The following is a 19,887-nucleotide window of genomic DNA, read 5'->3' as shown; positions in this document are numbered from 1 at the left end:
GCAAGATATGTTCTCTCCTTCCTTTACCCAACCTCAGTTTTAAAGAACAATTTATCCTCGGGTTTGGGGGGGAGGGGAGACCAAGGGGAAAAGGAGGGAGGGAAATGCTTTGGAAGTTTGGAGGGTTCTGCAAGGGAGGGTTTAGTGAAGGATTTAGGATCGTCTTTGCTGGGAATCCTTGGAGGAGAGAGAAGGAGAAAGTGAAAGAAATTACTCTCAGTCGGTTAAAAGAGGGGAGGAGGAAGAAGAAGAAGAAGAAGATTTGTAATTGCTGGAAGCAAAAGACCTAGAGGGGTGGTCGTTTTTTCTTGCAAACTCCCCAAGCGGGAGAGGTATCCCGTAAAACCTGGCTGCTGGAGTGCAGAGGCATGCGGACGCGAATAGTGCCATCCGTCCTGGGCCCCAGCGGCCGCAGAGTTAATTCTCAAGAGGCGGAAAGAAAAAGAAATAGAAAAACTTTCCTGGGTTCCTATCCATCCCCCCCCCCAACAAGCACCTCGTGCACCCTATGGCCCTGCCTCTAAGAAGACTAAAAAGTTTTGAAGGCATCTGAACTTAAAATTTTTTTTTAGCAAAAAAAGGGAAGGAGGAGGACAATAATGGGGAAAGAACGGAGCAAAGTGAGGACAACTTTTTAGGTTTTAAAGTGAGACCTAATTAAAAAAAACTTGTCTGAGTTCCTATAACTCACCCCTCCCCTCCGCCTCTGAGAAAACTTAAAAAGTTCTTGAAGGCGTCTGAACTTTAAAAGTCTTCTCTCCCCTTTTACAAAAAGGGGAAGAAAGAAGAAACTGAAGGGGAAAGAAGGGAGCAAAGTGAGGATGACAACTTTTTAGGTTTTCAAATGAGACCTGATTTAAAAAAAAAATTTAGTGTAGAACCTGCAAGCAGAGACCCGATTCAGATCTCAGCAAAAAAAAAAAAAGAGAAAGTTGATACTGCCTTCCAAAAAAAGAAGAAAAAAAAAGTGGGTGGAATAAATGTGATGTCACGGATCACATTCAGAGGCTGACAAAAGAAAAAAAACTTGTCCATTTCTCCATCCTTCCCCCTCCCTCCTCCCCCCTTTTTAACTCTAGGTGCATTTAAAACGTACATACGGCAAAGGGGAGTGAACTCTAAACTTTTCCTCTTAAAAAAAGTTGTACAGCTTAAGTGTGGTTTTTTTTTCTTTCCTTTTCTCCCCTCCCCATTCTTTCTTTTGAAAGTTTTTTTCCCTCTCTTTCCCCTGCGTTTGACCGCATGGCTGATTCAACCTCGTTGTCAATCAACTTTTTTTCCTCCTCTTCCTCATTTAAATGAGTTTAAAGCTCCTCCTTCTGCAGCTAGCAAGTCTTGAAACTTTATAAATTGGGCCTTAAAAGCTCAGCAGCCTGGGAGAGTCTAAAAGCCGAGGGGGTGGTTAGAACTGGGAGTGAGAGAACTCCAGAACCCAGAGAAACTGGAGGCTGTGCCTTACCAACACTGTGATTCTTTTTTAAAAAATTTTATATATATTTTACCCCCCTCCCCTTTTTGAACTTCGAAGATGACCACAGCTCTGGTGTCTGCAACCATCTTCGACTTGAGCGAAGTTTTATGCAAGGTAAAGCGGGTCAAAGCGTTTTTGTTTTTGGTGGGTTTTTTTTTCCAATTTAAACTTTTGCTTAAAAACAAAACCTTTAGCTCCTGGAAAGTGGGAGGAGGGGGATAGATAGGCAAGATTTTTTTTCGTCCCATTATTACCCTTCGCCCTCCACTTACAACTCGTCGTTCTATTTTTTGCCTTTTTTGTTTTGTTAAAAAGTTCGGGGAAAAATTTGAAAGGGATTTTAAAAAAGCAGTCCTATGGGAGGAGGGAGGAATCAGAGACTTTTGGAAACTTTTTTTTTTTTTGTAAAAATCTGCATTAGTTTCTCAAGAAGTTCAAAGTACACTTCCACGGCTCCGTCCCCCCCCCCTTCCCTCTTTCACCCGACCCCAAAAGTGCCTTTCTCTGGTTTGTAATTCTTGTCCACCTTGGTCTTACCTTCTTTTCAATTTTGTCTTATAAAATTTGAGAACTGATTCGATTTGTATTGCTTTTCCCAAGGAGAGTCTGGTCTTCTTGGGGGTGGTGGGATGGCGAGAGGGTTTGGTGTGGTGGGAAAAATGGTTAAGATTGGATCAGAAAGGATATTGCAAAACGAATTTGCTGAGGAGTTTTGTATTTGTGTTAGTCCTAAGTCTAGGCTGATGCCCCTGCATTCTTCCAATTGAAAATACACAACTTTGCCTGCAGACTTTTCATTTGGGTTAATCTGGTACTTCTTGGGAGGCAGGAAGGAGGGGGGAGTGTAGGTACAGTGACTTTGAGGGCTTGGGAGCTAGAGATATTTTCAAACCTAGAAACTTGTTTGAATTGTGTATCTGAATTCGACGATTTCTTAAATTCGAGGGTCTTTGTGACAAATATGTATGCCTTTTAAGTGGTTTATATAGACTTACAAAAGTTGAAGTTGGCTGGTACCTTAGACATTATCTAGTTTCAAGAAGGTGAGGGTGGTTTAGCAGTTAGCAAGATGTTTGAAGTTGGGAATATTGTGGGAAAGCAGTTTGTATATGTAGCAACTGGCTGACGTGTTTTAAGTTTTCTTTCTTCCGCTGAGTCCTGGGTTCCCCCCCCCCATTTGAAAGGGTGAAGTTGCTCAGCCACTTTTAATTGCTAAAGTGTTTTGACTACATTTTAAACATGTCTGGTCTTGTTTGCTGTAACTTTTCCCAATTTGCTGTTGGTTGCTTGCTCCCACGGCTGGAACTAGAAGTGCAAGGAATTACTAGGAGTTGCACACACACACACACACACACACACACACCACACAACACACACACACACACACACACACACACACACACACACACACACACACACACACACACACACACACACACACAACACACACCCCCGGCCCCATAGAATAACTTTTCCGCCTTTCTTGCTGCCTCCCAGTGTTGCTTTTAGCCACCTGGGAACTTTTCTCTTCAATCCTTCTTTGATGTGATTGTCTCCCCCTACCCCCCCCTCCCCTCCCCCTCCTCTTCTAAATGAGCCCCATTGTTGGAAACCCAGCTCTTAGCTCTGGAGCTGTAATCGGTTTGGCTGGATTGGGCTTGGCTTTGGGGCTTGCCTTTATTTCTAGCTGCTGACCTGGAGGGGCAAACGTTGAATTTGCACAGTGACACCCACATGGTAGTGAGAGCCCAGCTCCCTTTCCCCTTCCAAATTTTGGGTATATTTTTCAACAGGTGTGACTGGAGCGGGGTAGATCTGTGGGGCAGAAGTATGTGGTTTCCTCCCCAGGATAGAGCGAAGGATGGGGGTGGGGTGAGACTTGAGATTGAGGCTTCTTTTTTTTTTTTGCTTTTTTTCCCCCTTCCATCTGCAGCCTTCCTCTAAAGATTAAACACTGGTGCCCTTATCCTGCCCTGTTTTTGCATGCAGCCAAAAGACTAATTGCAATGGAATCCTCACAGGGTTGGGGGTGGGCAGAGGAAGGGGTGGTGATGTAGAACTATGATGGAAGATATTTAGGACAAGAGCATGTGTCTACAGATTATCAATGAGTTTATTTCCCTGGATACCCCTTCCCACCATCCCACCCCAACCCTTCTGCATCCCTGAGCATTTTGCTACCCAGCTATTCTCTAGAAGTAGAGAGCTAATGAAGTCTAGAGATCTGATTTATGGGGAAAGTGTTTGGAAGGGAAGAAATTGAAGGATCTTTTAGGCCAAGTTAGAAGAGAAAAAGGGAGCAGGCAGCAGGGGGTGTAGGGTGGCAAAGACTGATGAAAGGTAAAGGGGAACCTAACTGGTTGGTTGCTACCCCTAAGACTTTTAGGGGGCACTCAAGAAATCAGAGTTCCTTTGGAAAGGCTTCAAGGCTGTCTGGGGTGCCAAACAGGTTGCATTTTGGTGAAATAGGGAGGCAGTTTTTCAGGGCTGTTTTAGTGGCAGTGGGTGTGGCAGGGAAACGTTGCTGGAGTGGTAGGGAGAGACAGAGAATATGATATTTTTGCCAGTAGGGATTGTTTCTTTCTTTGTACTGGAGTGCGTGGACTTAATAAATAGTTGTTGATTGAGGCTCGAGGCCTCAGGTGAGGACTGTATAGAAACTTAGACTGTTAGGAATGAGAAGTGCATTTGCCTAGAGCAGCTTAAGAGCTATTTAGAGGGACTGGCACAGAGAGGACGTTTTGGTTGCCTGGGCTAAGGAGGGGGCGTTGGGGCGGCAGTTTGCTGGGATGTTGGGGTATACTCCCTCTGTCATCTCATTTCTTCTCCCTTTTCTCCCTCCCTCTCTTCTCCCTCTTCTTCCATACAGAATAACAAGATGCTCAACTATGGCCCCTCCAGCCCAGGGGGCTGCCTGCTGGACAGGAAGGCAGTGGGCACCCCAGCAGGTGGGGGTTTTCCCCGGAGGCACTCGGTCACCTTGCCCAGCTCCAAGTTCCACCAGAACCAGCTGCTGAGCAGCCTGAAGGCGGGGGAGCCGTCCCAGGCGCTCAGTTCCAGGGACAGCCGCTTCAGGGACCGCTCCTTTTCGGAGGGGGGCGAGCGGCTCCTGCCTCCTCAGAAGCAGCCAGGGGGAGGCCAGGTCAACTCCAGCCGCTACAAAACAGAGTTGTGCCGCCCCTTCGAGGAGAATGGTGCCTGCAAGTATGGAGACAAGTGCCAGTTTGCCCATGGCATCCATGAGCTGAGAAGCCTCACCCGTCACCCCAAGTACAAAACAGAGCTGTGCCGTACCTTCCACACCATTGGCTTCTGCCCCTACGGCCCCCGATGCCACTTCATCCACAATGCTGAGGAGCGCAGGGCGTTGGCAGGGGGCCGGGACCCCTCTGCTGACCGCCCCCGCCTCCACCACAGCTTCAGTTTCTCTGGCTTCCCCAGTGCCGCCACCGCTGCTACCACGGGGCTGCTGGACAGCCCCACTTCTATCACCCCACCTCCCATCCTGAGCGCTGATGACCTCTTGGGCTCACCCACCTTGCCCGATGGCGCCAACAACCCCTTTGCCTATTCCAGCCAGGAGCTGGCCAGCCTTTTTGCCCCCAGCATGGGGGTCCCTGGGGGTGGCTCCCCAACCACCTTCCTCTTCCGGCCCATGTCAGAATCCCCCCACATGTTTGACTCTCCCCCCAGCCCTCAGGACTCCCTCTCGGACCAGGAGGGCTATCTGAGCAGTTCCAGCAGTAGCCACAGTGGTTCAGACTCCCCTACCTTGGACAACTCAAGGCGCCTCCCCATCTTCAGCAGACTCTCCATCTCAGATGACTAACCAGGGCAGGGAGGGTTTCCCCCTTCCTATCTTCCCCTCAATCCTCTCCCTTCTCCCAAATTCTTCTATCTTCATCAATTTCCCTACTACCCTTTCCGCATTAACAAGGTTAAGCTCAACCCCTTTCCTCAGCCTTGGAATACTCCCCACTCCTCGCCCCTGTTTTGTCCCACCTAACATAAGGACAAGTCCATTTGTCTGTAGCCTTCTCTAGCTTGAACCTTTTCCCTCCTACCTCCAATTCCTCATCAATTTTCTGCCCCACTTTACATAAAAGACAAAAGTCCCAACTGTTGGTAGTTGCCTTTCTCTCTGGCTTAAGCCTTAAGTGCCAAATCACAAAAGCAAAAAGCAGTAACAGTTTACAAAAACAACTTAGTGCCTTTAAACCTAACTCCCCCCCCCCCCCCACTGTGACTACATTACCTCTCTAGCTGCAGAGGGCACCAGTGGGCCTTCTTGACTCTGCCCTTCAGATGTAAAGGGGAAGGAGTACTGGGAGGCTTTGGGGAGTGGAAAAGGATCATTGGAATCAGTAGCTCCCTCCACTGGCCAGGAGAAACTGGACCTCTATTTCAGTCCCCCCTCTTCCCCCAACCTTCCCTTCTTTTCCCTTCCCTTCCTCTCCCTGGGACAATTCCCACCAGGCCTGCTGCATGTAGAAAGCTGGCAGCATTTTAATCCTTTCCCCTCCCATCCCTCCTATTCCCCTTGTTGACTAATCTTGCCTGGGTCTATGCAGATTAGCAGGAAGGAAGGCTGAGAATGGACAAAGATTTGTGACATAAGTGGGACTTTAACGATTTAAAATTTTATTTTATTCTATTTTTTTTTTTAGTGGGGAGGGAGGAAGGGAATGCTAGGTGGACCATGAAAGACTTTTGATTTTGGTGCTAAAAAGTTCCCCAGTATATATGTGACATCTATAAAAAGAAAAAAAAAAAGGAGAAAGTATAAGGGGTGAGTGGTGAATGGTATTCATTCCATATACAATTTCTGTGTAAAACAATTTCCAGTAGAAGTAGCTATAATGGTTTTTGCTCTAGAGTACATTAAGTACATTAGGACTATTGTTATAGCACTCACGCCATGCTTTTTTTTTCTGGGTTTTTAACTGTATAACTTTCAGAAATTGGAGAGCAAAAATTTTGCTTGTCACTGCACACAATATAAAAAAAAAGCTTATTTAACTTATCAAAAAACGTATTTATTGCCAAACTATGCTTTTTTTTGTTAATTTTGTTCATATTTATCGGGATGACAAATCCATAGAATATATTCTTTTATGTTTAAATTATGATTCTTCCATATTAATCTTAAGATTGTGAAGTGTCTTTTTTTTTCCTTTTTTTCCCCCACAGTTTAATATATTATACTACAATGACATTTTTTTGTAACTTTACACCTTTTGGTTATTTTATTTTAAAAAAAATGAAAAATTAATTTAAAAAAATGCAAAAAACTGTTGGATTATTTATTTTAGAAATTCCCCCCTTGTGTTGGACTGCAAATTGAGTTTCTTTCTTTCTAGACCTTACACAGCTAGGACTTAGAATGTATGTAAAAGTTGTGGTAAAAAAATAAAACAGTAAAGAAGGAAAACAACTTTTTTTTTTTTGTATAGCTTCTAAAAGGGAAAAAGCAACAGCCACAACACACAAAACCCTTGGACTTCCCACATGCTACTCGAGACATTCTGAGCACAGATTTGTGGTTCAGTATTCCAGGTCTGGAGTTTTCCAATATTACTATAAACAGGACTCAAACACACACACACACACACACACACACATGCATACATACACAAAGATGAATGTAATTACCTTTTTCCTGTTACTGTTCACTACCGATGCTTTCTATTTCTTTTTCCTTTGTGTGAGTTTATTTAAAGAAAAATCTTTTTGTAACAACTGTTTGCAGTTTAGAAATCAATAAACCCCCAGGTTTTTTTTCAAGAAACTTTGGCAGTGATACTGGTTTTGTTCTCGTGTACTCAAATGGTGCTTCTTAAATTTCTGGTAATCTCTTTTACCTCCAGTTCCTCTTCTGTCCAGTGAAAGAGGGTTTAGCCATATGAGTTCTAGCTCTTAACATTCCATGGTTAGAGAATCTTTTTTTGGCACCGATCTCTATCACTTCCCTTGCTGATGGGCTCCAAAGGTGTGTGTGTGTGTGTGGGGTAAGGTTGTTGCCTGACCCCAAGAACTATGTGATCCGCCAGTTGCAGAATGGGAAGAGGAGTCATACCTTGCCTTCCCCGCAAGAGCCAACCATGAGAGTTGTATCTAACCCAGTCACACTTCACCGTTTTCCCCACTAGTCTGCCCCTTCTGTTGTTCCAGTTCCTAATCTCCTTTCTGAGTCAGGCATTGGACTCTCAGGGGAGTTATGTTGCTACCTGGGGACCCATAGCTGCTGCTATGCAGAATTCTCATTTCCTCACTGTCCTTGACCTCTCTCTAGGTCACCCCAGAGCTGTGGCAGGTACCAAGGTGCACTGCTTTGATTCAGAACTAGTAAGAGCCCTATTACCCTTTTCATTTTGAGCGGGGCATCGTGAGTTGCACAGTTTTGAGTAGGCATGGATGAGTTGTGACAAATCACAGATCTCGCTTCATTACATTTTCCCCCAAACTCTCCCTTCTTCCAGATTACCCTGTTATTGTTAAGGATACCACCAGCCTTTTAGTTTCCCAAGTTCACAACTCAGTCATCTGACTTCTCACTCTTCACCACATATTTCCAGTCTGTTGGCAAATCTGTGTCTCCATAAACTTCTATCTCATTTGTCCCCTATATCTCCATGGCCTAGTGGCCACCTCATCTGAACTATCGCAGTAGCCACCTAAATGGTTTCCTTGCCTCAGTTTCCGCTGCAATTCACACAGCTGTCCAGGTGAGGTTTCTGAAAGTACAGGCCTGACCATGTCACTCCCCTACCCAATAAACAAGGGGCTCCCTATTGACTCCAGGCATAATTAATCATTAGCTCATTATTAACATTCACTTTTATGTTATATAATTTATACAATTAAATACGCAATTATGAAAATAAAATTTATACAGTTATAAATAAATGTTCACATTAGGGATGCGTGCTCAAGCATTTTATGCTGATAGTGGTACAGAATCAAAAAAGTTTGGAGGTCACTTCACTCGAGACCTGACCTGTACCAAAGTGAGGGACATTTTTAATTTTGCCCTGTTCCTTTTTACTAGCTTGGTGTTTCAGAGATATTTTTCTAATCCAGCGGGAGTCAGGGAAAAGGGGGAGGGAGTGGCTAGTTGGAAATGGGCAAGGCTGCACAAGTTTTGTTTCCCTTGCCCACAAATAACATCTTTCCACCCTGTAGACCCATGAGGTCTTCCCGCTAGAGTGTCCTGCTGCCTCTTCTGTGGTAGCCATTAGCCTATCAATGACTGATACTTGGATTCCAACAAACGTTATTTTAGTTCCATCTTTCTTAAACGCTTGCTGTCCATCCTTTGTTCTTGAAGAGGACCAATGACATCACGAGGGTGATCTCTTACTTTGTTGGTTGGGGGTAGATGAGTAGCTAGAGACATCTGATGGTAGTCATGGAAGTCCTCGGAAGATCTAGGGAAGTTTATTTTTCTGAATTAACTAGGCCTATCCCGAGAGCAGTTGGGTCTGTAATGGACATTAGACAAGTCAAAATCAAGGGAAGGATTGGCTAGGCCTAGGAGCATCAGTAAACTGAACAATGCTTCCCTTAGCTTTGGCCTCTACTATAGAGGGTAGAGGTATATGAACCATCAAAAATGTATGCAAGTCTTTAGTTTGAGGCAGGAAAACTTTGCTGAGGCTAGGGTAGGTCTCTAGGTCCCTGAAGGTCAGCATGTGCCCTGTCATGGGGAGGGTTTGGAGGAAAAGTGTTAATTTTGACATTTTCCTGAAGCATGGCTATTGATCTTTGATCACTTTGGCCAAAATGTCAACCTGGGTGGAAGTGAGGTCAGTGTGACTTCTTTCCTTCTCTTTATGTTATCAGATAATCATGAATTGGTGAATCAGACTATCTAAAGCACTGATCTGGGACCTAGAAGAAATGAGTCTACATGTACACTCTGTCACTTAACTAGTCACAGGACCCTGGACAAATCACGTAAACTCACCAACCCTCAGGTTCCTAAACTAGAAAATACCTACCTCACAAGAATAAGCAGGCCCCAGAGGACTGGGCAGTGGTTGGAATGTGTTACGAAGGCTGTTGTTCCCTCACTACTTCTCAAGTAGGCCTGAGGTTGTAGGGTAAGCCTTATTCCTGGGTCCCAGACTTCCAGAGAGCAGAGGTTGGTGGGGAATCCAGGGCAGCACTGCTTCTGTATCTGTCTGCCTTCTGGTTCAGGGATTCTTCACCTGAGGTCCATGGATACCACTTAGATATCCATGGAGAGAGTTCAGAGGGTCCATGAACTTGGATGGAAAAAAAATTACATCTTTATTTCCATTAAACTCTAAAAGAAGTTTAAGCATTTCCTTCAATTATTTGAAGACATCATGAGATGTCCACCAGACTGCCAGAGGGGTCCATGACAACACGCAAAATAGTTAAAGCCCTTTCTTTGTTCTTGTTCTTTCATAGCTCTGGTCAGTCTGCAGAGCACATTATAGAGAGAATGGGCTAAAGTTAGAAATGGGAATGGCTGGTCTCTCTCCTTTTGCTACTGCTTTTGTTATTCAATTGTTATCAACTCTGTGATAGCATTTGGGTTTTTTTTTTGGCAGAGATACTAGAGTGGTTTTCCATTTCCTTCTCTAACTCATTTACTCATTTTACAGATGAGGAAACTGAGGCAAACAGGTTAAGTGGCTTGGCCAGGGTCATATAGCCAGTAAGTCTGAGGCCAGATGGGTGTTTCTCACTCCAGGCCTGGCACTCTATCCACTGTGCCACCCAGCTGACCCTTTCCTAATGCTATTTTCCTAATTAAAAGTTCAGTTCACTAACCATTTTTCTTTTCTAGAGAAGATAACAAGGTCATAGAATCATAAAGCTAGAGCAAGAAGGAACCTTAGAAGTTGTCTAGTTCAACCCCATCATTTTAAAAATGAAGCTGAGACATCTTGGGGTTAAGTGATTTGCTCAAGGTTATAAGAGAAGTAAGTAGTGTGGTGATTTGAACCCAGGTACTGGGATTCTAAGTTCAGCACTCCATATTCAACACTCCTTCCATTGCAAGGATAGTTGGTAAAAGAATCATGGAAACTATGGATTTTTCTAGGAGGAGACAGTACAGTCTGAGAAATGGAGAAAGGATGGGAAAGTGTGGGCCTTCATCCTACATGGCCAGGCTTGACCATTGGCTGAGCCTCAGCCCTACGTATCGTCTGGGCCTGGGATGTGCTGTTACTAGGGCCAAGATCTCTTGCCTGAAAAGTGCCAAGTTGGATGCGCAGACAGATGTAAGCTCTTGCAGCTGCTGCTAGCTCAATGAAGTTTTATTAGAGTCAGCAACACCCAGATTCAAATAGGACCTCAAACTCTTACTGACTGTGTGAGCTTAGCCAAGTCACTTAGTCAACATTTATTTAATGCCCTTAACCTCTGTGCCTTATAGATGAGGAATTTCCTCATCTGTAAAATGAAGAGGTTCGTTTAGATGGCGTTGAGGCCCCTTTCAGTTCTAAAGCTGTGATCCTATGATGTGATTACTTGGCCTAGGAAGAGTAGTAGCCTGATAGATTTCTAGAGAAGGAAATATCTTTATCTGAGAGTTAAAACTCACCAATTCCCTTCCACCAAGGATAGAACAAAAGAAGTATCCCTTTAAATTGGAACATGGGAGAACGTAGGAAGAAAGACTGTAGGAATGTATGAAGAAAAGAGAATGTAGTGAAGAAAAGATTGCTGACACTGTGGTCCCAAAACACCAGGATGGGCTGCTAAAGGGCAGGAAGCAGGGGGGATGGCTCAGCGACCTATGCCTTCTCACCCTAGAAGTCACTGAACTTGCTCCGTAAATCCTTGGGCTGATATGTTTGAAGGTGGGTGTTTCACGGGAAGGGGATAGGCCACCCCTTTGGACTTTCCTCCCGCTCTGACTGCTGTAGGGGTGCCCTTTGTTAATGATTGATAAAGGAAAGATCAGGCCCAGGAATCCTAGAGGGGGAAATCAGTCTTGTCCTGTTATCACAGACCTGCCCCTTGTGTATATGGCTGGGCCAAGTCAACATCACCAATGGGACAGGCTTAATCCCAACTGATTTCAGAGGTGGGGTTGTTTCCCTTCACCTACTACCTTTGGAACACTGTTTTTTTTGCAGCTTGATTATTGGTTGGAACAAAAGAGGTTCCGAGGACCAGGCAGCTAGAGAGCCAAAGGTAGGCATTTTCTTGATGGGTACAGCACGTAAAGTGCCTCCTGCAAGTGCCAACTCTTCTTGGTGGTATGACTTGGAGATCAGTAAAACCTCTATTCTAAGGAAGATTATACTTTTGTTCATTTTTATGCCATCAAGATTTAGGAGCAGATATTTTTCAATCTTCATTTTAGAGATGTGGAAACAGAAACTCTAAGGGAGCCGAGACTACCTGAATGTTTGGTGTTCTGCCTTCTTACACATTTTTCTTCAGTCTATGTAAAAAACAAACCAAGAAATCCTCCCAACAGTCATTTTAGTTACAGTTATGGGTGTTATTCCTCTCCAAATTATTTAGTAGATTTTTTTTTCTTATTTTATTTTTTCTCAACAACATGTAAAATTTTTTTTAACTTTCATTTTTTAAAATTTTGAGTTCCAAATTCTCTCCCTCTCTGCCCCCCCCGTCTGCCTCCTTGAGAAGGCAAGTAGTTTGTAATAGATTATACCTATGAAGTTATGCAAAACATTTCCATATTAGCCATATTGCAAGACAAAAAAAAGAAGAAAAAGAAAGTAAAACTTTTCAACTCCATCAGTTCTTTCAGACTCTTACCAGTTTTTCCTCTGGAGATAGGTGACATTATTTATCATAACTCCTTTGGAATTGTCTTGGATCGTTATATTGCTAAGAATAGCTAAGTCATTCACAGGGAAATGATCATTGTACAATATTGCCATTACTATGTACATGATTTTCCTGGTTTTGCTCACTTTACTTTGCATCAGTTCATATAAGTCTTCCCAGGTTTTTCTGAAAGCATCCTGCTTTGTCATTTCTTATAGCCCAATAATAATCTGTCAGTCATATGCCACTCATTTCATTTACAGCACGTAAAATGCCTCCTGCAAGTGCCAACTCTTCTTGGTGGTATGACTTGGAGATCAGTAAAACCTCTATTCTAAGGAGGATTATACTTTTGTTCATTTTTATGCCATCAAGATTTAGAAGCAGGCTTCTCAATTTTCAATTCTTTGCCACCACAAAAAGAGTTGCTATAAATATTTTTGTACATACAGGTTTTTCCCCCCTTTTTCTTTGATTTCTTTGGGCTACAGATCTAGTAGTGGTATTACTGGGTTAAAGGGTATGTATGCACAACTTTATAGTTCTTTGGGCATAGTTCCAAATTGCTCTCCAGAATGGCTAGATTAGTTTATAATACCACCATCAGTGCACTGGTGCCCCAATTTTTCCACATCTCCAGTGTTTGTCATTTTTGTCATAATTAGCCAATCTGATAGGTGTGAGGTGGTACTTGAATTATTTTAATTTGCATTTCTCTAATCAATAGTGATTTAGAGCATTTTTTTCATATGAGTATAGGTAATTTTGATCTCTTCTTGTAAAATCTGCCTTTTCATATCCTTTGACTATTAATTGGAGAATGACTGATATTCTTATGAATTTGACTAAGTTCTCTATATATTTGAGAAATGAGGCTTTTATCAGAGAGCTTCTCCCCACCCCCTATTTCCCACTTTCTTTCTAATCTGGGCTGCATTGGTTTTGTTTGTGCAAAAACATTAAAATTTAATGAAATTATTTATTTTATATCCCATAATACTCTCTGTCTCTTGTTTGGTCACAAATTCTTTCTGTAGCCATAGCTCTGATAGGTAAAATTTTCCATGCTCCTCTACTTTACTTATGATATCATCTTTTATATCAAAATCATATACTCATTTTGACCTTTTTTCTTGGAATACAGAGTGAAGTGTTCATCTATACCTAGTTTCTGCCAAACTCCTTTCCAGTTTTCCCAGTGATTTTTGTCACATTATGAGTTCTTGTCCAAAAAGCTTGGATCTTTGGGTTTATCAAACACTAGATTACATATCATCATTTACTACCGTATATTACGTACCAAATCTATTCCACTGATCCATGACTCCATTTCTTAGCCAGTACCAGATTGTTTTGATGATTAATGTTTTGTAATACAGTTTGAGATCTGATACTACTAGGCTACCTTCCTTCACATTTTGTTTTTCATTGATTCCTCTGATCTACTTGACCTTTTGTTTTTCCAGGTGAATTTTGATATTATTTTTCTGGTTCAATAAAATAATTTTTTGGTAATTTGATTGATATGATGTTGATAAGTAAATAAATTTAAGTAGAATTGTCATTTTTATTATATTGGCTCAGCCTACCTATGAGCAATTAATATTTCTGCAGTTGTTTATATCTGACTTTATTTGTAGGGAAAGTGTTTCGTAATTGTGTTCATATAGTTCCTGGGTTTGTCTTGGTAGGTAAACTCCTAAGTATTATACATTGTCTGCAATTATTTTAAATGGAATTTCTCTTTCTAGCTCTTCCCACTGGACTCTGTTGGCAATATTATTTTATATCTTGCAACTTTGCTGAAATGGTTAATTATCTCAACTAATTTTTTAGTTGATTCTCTAGGATTCTGTAAGTATCTATCATGTCATCTGCAAAGAATGATAATTTTGTTTCCTCATTGCATATTTTAATTCCTTCCATTTCTTTTTCTTCTGTTATTGCTATAGCTAGCATTTCTAGTACAATATTGAATAATAGTGGTGATCATGGGCATCCTTGCTTCAACCCTGTTCTTATTGGGAAGGCTTCTAGTTTATCTCCATTACACATAATGCTTGCTGATTGTTTTTAGACAGATACTACCTATCATTTTGGTGTATACAGGGTGTTCAAGGAGGACTACTGCCTCTGATGGGAGGGCTTGCTGAGCCCTTTTCAGGGGTGCTCATCCACCTTTGGTATCTACCTGGTGTTCAATTTTCACTTGTGGCTCTAAGAAACTGTAGCCGTTCAGGGGCCACGACCCAGTAAATTGTCTTGGCAGATGGGCTAAGGTAGGTTGAGGGTAACAGATGGTCCTCAAACTAATTGTGAATTAGGGAGGTGTTTACTCCAAGCATGTGAAGAGACTTCCCCTGGAAATGGAGGAAAACAATTTGTTCAATAGCCACAAAGACGGCGGAAGCTGGCACTGTGGCATGCTTAGACTTTGGTCAGACATTGAAGACACCACAGTCATCCATTGCATTCTGGGTCATCACCACTAGTCCTGACTTATGTCTTGCCACTGGACTTCAATGACTGGAAAAGAGAGTGAGGCTTTCTACTTTGTGCAATTCTGCCTCACTTAAATCCAATCATCCATGAGTCAAGACATCACCCTTGTGATGTCATTGGTCCTCTTTGAAAATGAGGGACACACAACACCAAGAACAATAACTTATCTTTTTAAGGAAAGTTCCATTTATTCCCGTGCTTTGTAGGGTTTTTAATGGTAATGAGTGTTGTATTTTGTCAAAAGCTTTTTCTGCATTTATTGAGATAATCATATGATTTTCATTGGTTTTGTTGCTGACATGGTCAATTATTCTTATGTTTTTTCCTAATATTGAACCAGCCCTGCATTCCTGATATAAATCCCACCTGGTTTATAATGTGATCTTTATGAAATATTGCTGTAATCTTCTTGCTAGAATTTATTTAAAATTTACTGCATCAGTATTCATTAGGGAAATTGGTCTATAGGTTTCTTTCTCTGCTTTTGCCTTTTCTGGTTTATATGGTTTTGAAATTAATTGTTCTTCAAATGTTTGGTAGAATTCACTTGTGAATCAGTCTGCTCCTGGGAATTTTTTCTTAGGGAGCACATTTATGACTTGTTCAATTTCTTTTTCTAAGATAGAATTATTTAACTATTCTATTTCCTCTTCTATTAATCTGGGCAATTTATATTTTTGTAAACATTCATCCATTTCATTTAGATTGTTAGATTTATTGGCATATAATTGGGCAAAACAGCTCCTAATGATTGCTTTAATTTCATCTTCCTTGTTGGTGAATTCACTTTTTTCATTTTTGATGTGGGTAATTTGGTTTTCTTCTTACTTTTTTAAAAATCAAATTAACCAAAGGTTTGTATATTTTACTGTTTTTTTTTAAATGAAACCAGCCTTTAGTTTTATTTATTAGTTCAATGGTTTTCTTACTTTCAGTTTTATTAACCTGTCCTTTGATTTTTCAGGATTTCCAGTTTGGTTTCTAATTAGGGATTTCTCATTTGTTCTTTTCCTAGGTGTTTGTTTGGTTTTTTTTAATTATATGCCCAATTAATTGATCTCCTCTTTCTCTATTTTATTAGTGTGTTTAGAGATATAAAATTTTCCCTTAAGTACTGCTTTGGCTGCAGCTCATAAATTTTAGTATGTTGTCTCATTGTCATTCTTTTTAATGAAACTATTGTTTCTATGACTTGTTCTTTTTTGTAAATTTTATTATTTTAAACTTAAATACAAAATGAGGCTACATGTTGTGTACATAAGAACAAATGCAGAACATAAGAGAAGATTCAATATAAAATGATAAATTTTCATTTCAAGAAAACCTGCATAATAAATACTACACATTATTTTCAAAGCTGTCTAGCTTTTCTTTGCTTCCTTATAGGTTTTCTTTTGTTCTCTGCTGTACACTTTTTACTTTATTTTTCCCTTCCCTCTCTTCCACCCACACCCCTCACCATAAAGAAGACTATAATTAAGCATGTGTATATATATGTATACATACACACATATATACGCATGTGTATATATACACAAACACATGTATATGCATACATATAGATAATCTATAAAAATATGCATATTTACACTTATACACATAAATGTAAGACCATACTATGCTTATTTGCACTTGTCCTCTGTTTCTCTGAAGGTGGATAGCATCTTCCTTCATATGTGCAAGTCTTTCCATGTTTTTCTTAATCACCCACCTCATCCTTTCCCCCACCACAGCAATGTTCCAACCCAATCACAGCCTATCTGAGAGATTGTCTATGAAAGTTCCCCCTCACCCCCAATTTTCTATATTCATTTTATTCTTGGCTGCATAGGCTTTATTTATACAAGAAAATTTTAATTTAAAATAATCAAAGTTATTCGTTTTATACTTCAACAATGCTGTCACCTTATAGTTTAGGTATACTTTAAGGTCTGATACTGCTGAATCTTCTTCCTTTACATCTTTTCCCCCGGTTTCTTTGAATTCTCTGTCCTTTTATTCTTCTTTATGAACTTTGTTATTATTTTTCTAACTCATTAAGATAATTTTTTAATAACTTAATTGGGATGGCATTAAATAAATAGATTAGTTAGGTAAAATTGTCATTTTTTTTTATTATATTGGCTTCACCTGCTCATGAACAATAGATATTACTTCAGTTATTTAGATCTAACTTTATTTGCATAAAAAGTGTTTTATATTTATGTTCATATAGTTTCTGTGTCTGTTTTGGCAGGTATACTCTCAGGTATATTGGCTAGTTATTTTAATGGTCTAAAACAATGTTAAATAATATTGCTGACACATAGCGTAGTTTCCCTATTTTTCTCTTTGATTAAATTTATTTTAGCTTTAACTTTGAGATCATGATTACTATCCCTACTTTTTTTACATAATAAATTCTACTCCTGACTTTTTTTTTAATCTTTGTGTAGATCTCTCGTTTTTATAGCATTTCCTGAAAGCAACATACTACTGAATTCAAATTTTTAATCTGATATTAATTTCCATTTTATGGGTAAATTCATCCCATTCACATTCTAAGCTACAGTTACTTGTTGTGTATTTTTCTCCTTCCTATTTTTCCTTACTATCCTTCTCACCCTGTTCCTATCCCTCCTCACTCCTCTGCTTTGTTTCTACCAGCTACCTTGCCCTCCTATTCCTTAACCTGCCCACCCCTCCAAGAGTCCCTCTCTTATCCTCTCCTCCCACCCTGTCTCTTTGCCCTCTTATTTCTGTATTTAGAAGATTTTTATATATACATATATAACATATACACACATATATGTTGTTCCCTCTTTAACCCATTCCCAATGAGAGTAAAGTTCCATCACTATCTGCCCTCTCTCTTTTTATACCTCCTTTTATCTCTCCCTACACAATTTTATGTTTTTAGAATCACCTTATCATAAGCTCAGCCTAAGCCTTTTTTCCAAATAATAATGAGTCAAAATAGTACTTATAATATTTTCACATATAAGAAGTAAACAACTTTACCTTATTGAGTCCCATATAATTGATCTTTAATGTTTGCCTTCTATTTCTCCTGGATGTTATATGTTGAATTTTCCCTTAAGTTCTGCTGTTTTTATCACAAATACCTGAAAATCTTTCAGTTTATTATCCATTTTTTTTTCCATTTAGAATTATGGTTAACTTTGCTGGGTAAGTTACCCTTGGTTACTACCCCAGCTCTTTTGCTCTGTGAAATATAATATTCCAAGATCTATGGTCCTTCAGTGTAGTAGCTGCTAGATCTTGTGTAATCTATGATATTAAATTTTTTTCTTGTTGCTTCCAATATTTACTCCTTAACCTTGGAGCTTTGAAACTTGGCTATGATATTCCTGTAATTTTTCCTCCTGGGATGTCTTTCAGGGGCTGATTGGTGGATTTTTCCTATTTCTGCTTTTCCTTCTTCTTCTAGAACTTCAGGACAATTTTCCTTGATAGTTTTTTGTAATATTGTATCAAGATTCTTTGTTTTTTAATCATAATTTTCAGGCAGTCCAACTATTTTTATATTATCTCCCCTAGATTTGTTCTCCAGATCAGTAGTTTTTCTGATGCAATGATTCACATTCTCTTCTATTTTGTCATTCTTTTGATTTTGTTTTAGTATTTCTTGGTATCTCAGAATGTCATTAACTTCTTTTTGCCCAATTCTAGTTTTCAAGGAATTATTTTCTTTCTTAAGTTTTTGATTCTCTATTTCAGGTTGGTTGACTTTCTTCTCATAATTTTCTTGATTTTCTTGGATTGCTCTTATTTTTTCTAATTTTTCCTAATTTTTGGTTTTTAAAGTCCTTTTTCAGTTCCTCCAAGAACTCTTAAAAAATTTTTGTGTGTGTGTGTGCGTGTGCTTGGGACTGCTTGATGTTTCTCATTGAAAAAGGAGAGGCTTTTTCTTGCTCCATTATTTTTCTCTGATCCCACATCTTCTCTATTCCCATAGTAGCTGTCTAGGGTTGGGTTCTTTCTCCTTTGCTTACTCATTTTTATTTTTTATTTTATTTTATTTTTAGCAGCTATTAGTGTAATCAAGTTATAGTCCCAAGGTATGGGGAATGATGATGCCCCAAGCCTCAGGTCCTTACTGTTATTTTCTGAGGTCTGTCAGGGCTCTCTCCTCTTCACTCCTAAGCTATGGCTAGGGTCCCTAGCCACATTGTCCTGAAAATGACCTTGCTCTCTGTGGTCCCTCAGGTGGCTGCAAACTACAACTGTCCTCTCTTCCCTGGAACTGGAACCAAGGACTCTGCTCTCCTGCAAGTGCCCGCAGCCAACAGAGTCGCTGCCCTTCCCTACTGCACTTACCAGGGGTATGCTAGCGCCTTGTCCCCACAGCCACAGCCCGGGATGCATCTGGTCAGCACAGCTGTGCTTGGCTTCCCTTGACAGTAGAAGATCCTTCAGTCCTCTCCTGCTCAGCCATCAGATCCCCACACTGTCAGTGAGGTGACAGTTTCTAAGGCTGCTTCCCAACCCAGCTGTCCTCAGGGCTTGTTGTTTGTGGATTCTGCAGAGTCAGCCTGGAGATATTTGCACTTCACTCTGGTTGAACCTCCTGGGGTCTTCTCAAGTTGTCTTAGGAGAACAACTACTTAACTCTAACTTTTGTTTATTTCAGCCGCTATTTTTGTGGAGGAAATTTGGGGAACTGAAAGTTTTCTGACCTACTGTGCCATCTTCCCAGAATCTCTATGACTTGTTCTTGACTGGGAGGTTATTCTTTAGGATTAGGTTATTTGGTTTGTGATTATTTTTTAATTTAGGTTTACATGGAATGTAATTTTTATTGTATTATGGTCTGAAAAGGATGCATTTAATATTTCTGCTTTTCTGAATTTGGTGCCCTAATACACGGTCAGTTTTTGTGAAGGTGCCATGTATAGCTGAGAAAAAGATATACTCCTTTATATTCCCATTTAATTTTCTGCAGAGGTCTGTCATATCTAACTTTTCTAAAATTCCCCTTAACTTCTTTCTTTTTTATTTTATAATTAGATTTATTTAGTCCTGAGAGGGGAAAGTTGATGTCCTCCACTAGTAATAGTTCTACTATTTCCACCTGTAGCTCATTTTAACTTTTCCTTTAAGAATTTTGATACTGTGCTATTTGTTGCATG

At 40.4% G+C, this 19,887-nt stretch overlaps 1 protein-coding gene and 1 long non-coding RNA gene across 3 annotated transcripts in view; one reads left to right on the top strand and one right to left on the bottom strand.

The window, feature by feature from the left end:
* The window catches only part of ZFP36L1 (ZFP36 like 1 zinc finger CCCH-type), a 92,172-nt gene extending 84,913 nt beyond the window's left edge, over window positions 1-7,259 (top strand). Inside the window, exons 1-2 of one of the 2 annotated variants that reach the window (XM_021004693.2) lie at window positions 1,363-1,585; window positions 4,341-7,259. In XM_021004693.2, coding sequence (XP_020860352.1) covers window positions 1,529-1,585; window positions 4,341-5,300 — 1,017 coding nt within the window. In that variant the 5' untranslated portion in view covers window positions 1,363-1,528 and the 3' untranslated portion in view covers window positions 5,301-7,259. Of the gene's footprint in view, window positions 1-1,362; window positions 1,586-4,340 lie in introns of those variants that run through there. The other variant, XM_021004691.1, reaches the window with a different exon arrangement.
* On the bottom strand, window positions 6,635-19,572 carry LOC144456368 (uncharacterized). Its single transcript, XR_013485474.1, has 2 exons — window positions 9,472-19,572; window positions 6,635-8,952 (listed from the first exon to the last, which is right to left on the bottom strand). It is a non-coding gene; the product is annotated as an uncharacterized LOC144456368 (long non-coding RNA).
* Between the last annotated feature and the right edge of the window lie 315 nt (window positions 19,573-19,887).

This window comes from Phascolarctos cinereus, unplaced genomic scaffold, assembly GCF_003287225.1.
Source record: "Phascolarctos cinereus isolate Bilbo 61053 unplaced genomic scaffold, phaCin_HiC Scaffold_3;HRSCAF=262, whole genome shotgun sequence".
In the NCBI taxonomy this organism is placed as follows: domain Eukaryota; kingdom Metazoa; phylum Chordata; class Mammalia; order Diprotodontia; family Phascolarctidae; genus Phascolarctos; species Phascolarctos cinereus.
This window is presented reverse-complemented; position numbering and strand designations above follow the sequence as displayed.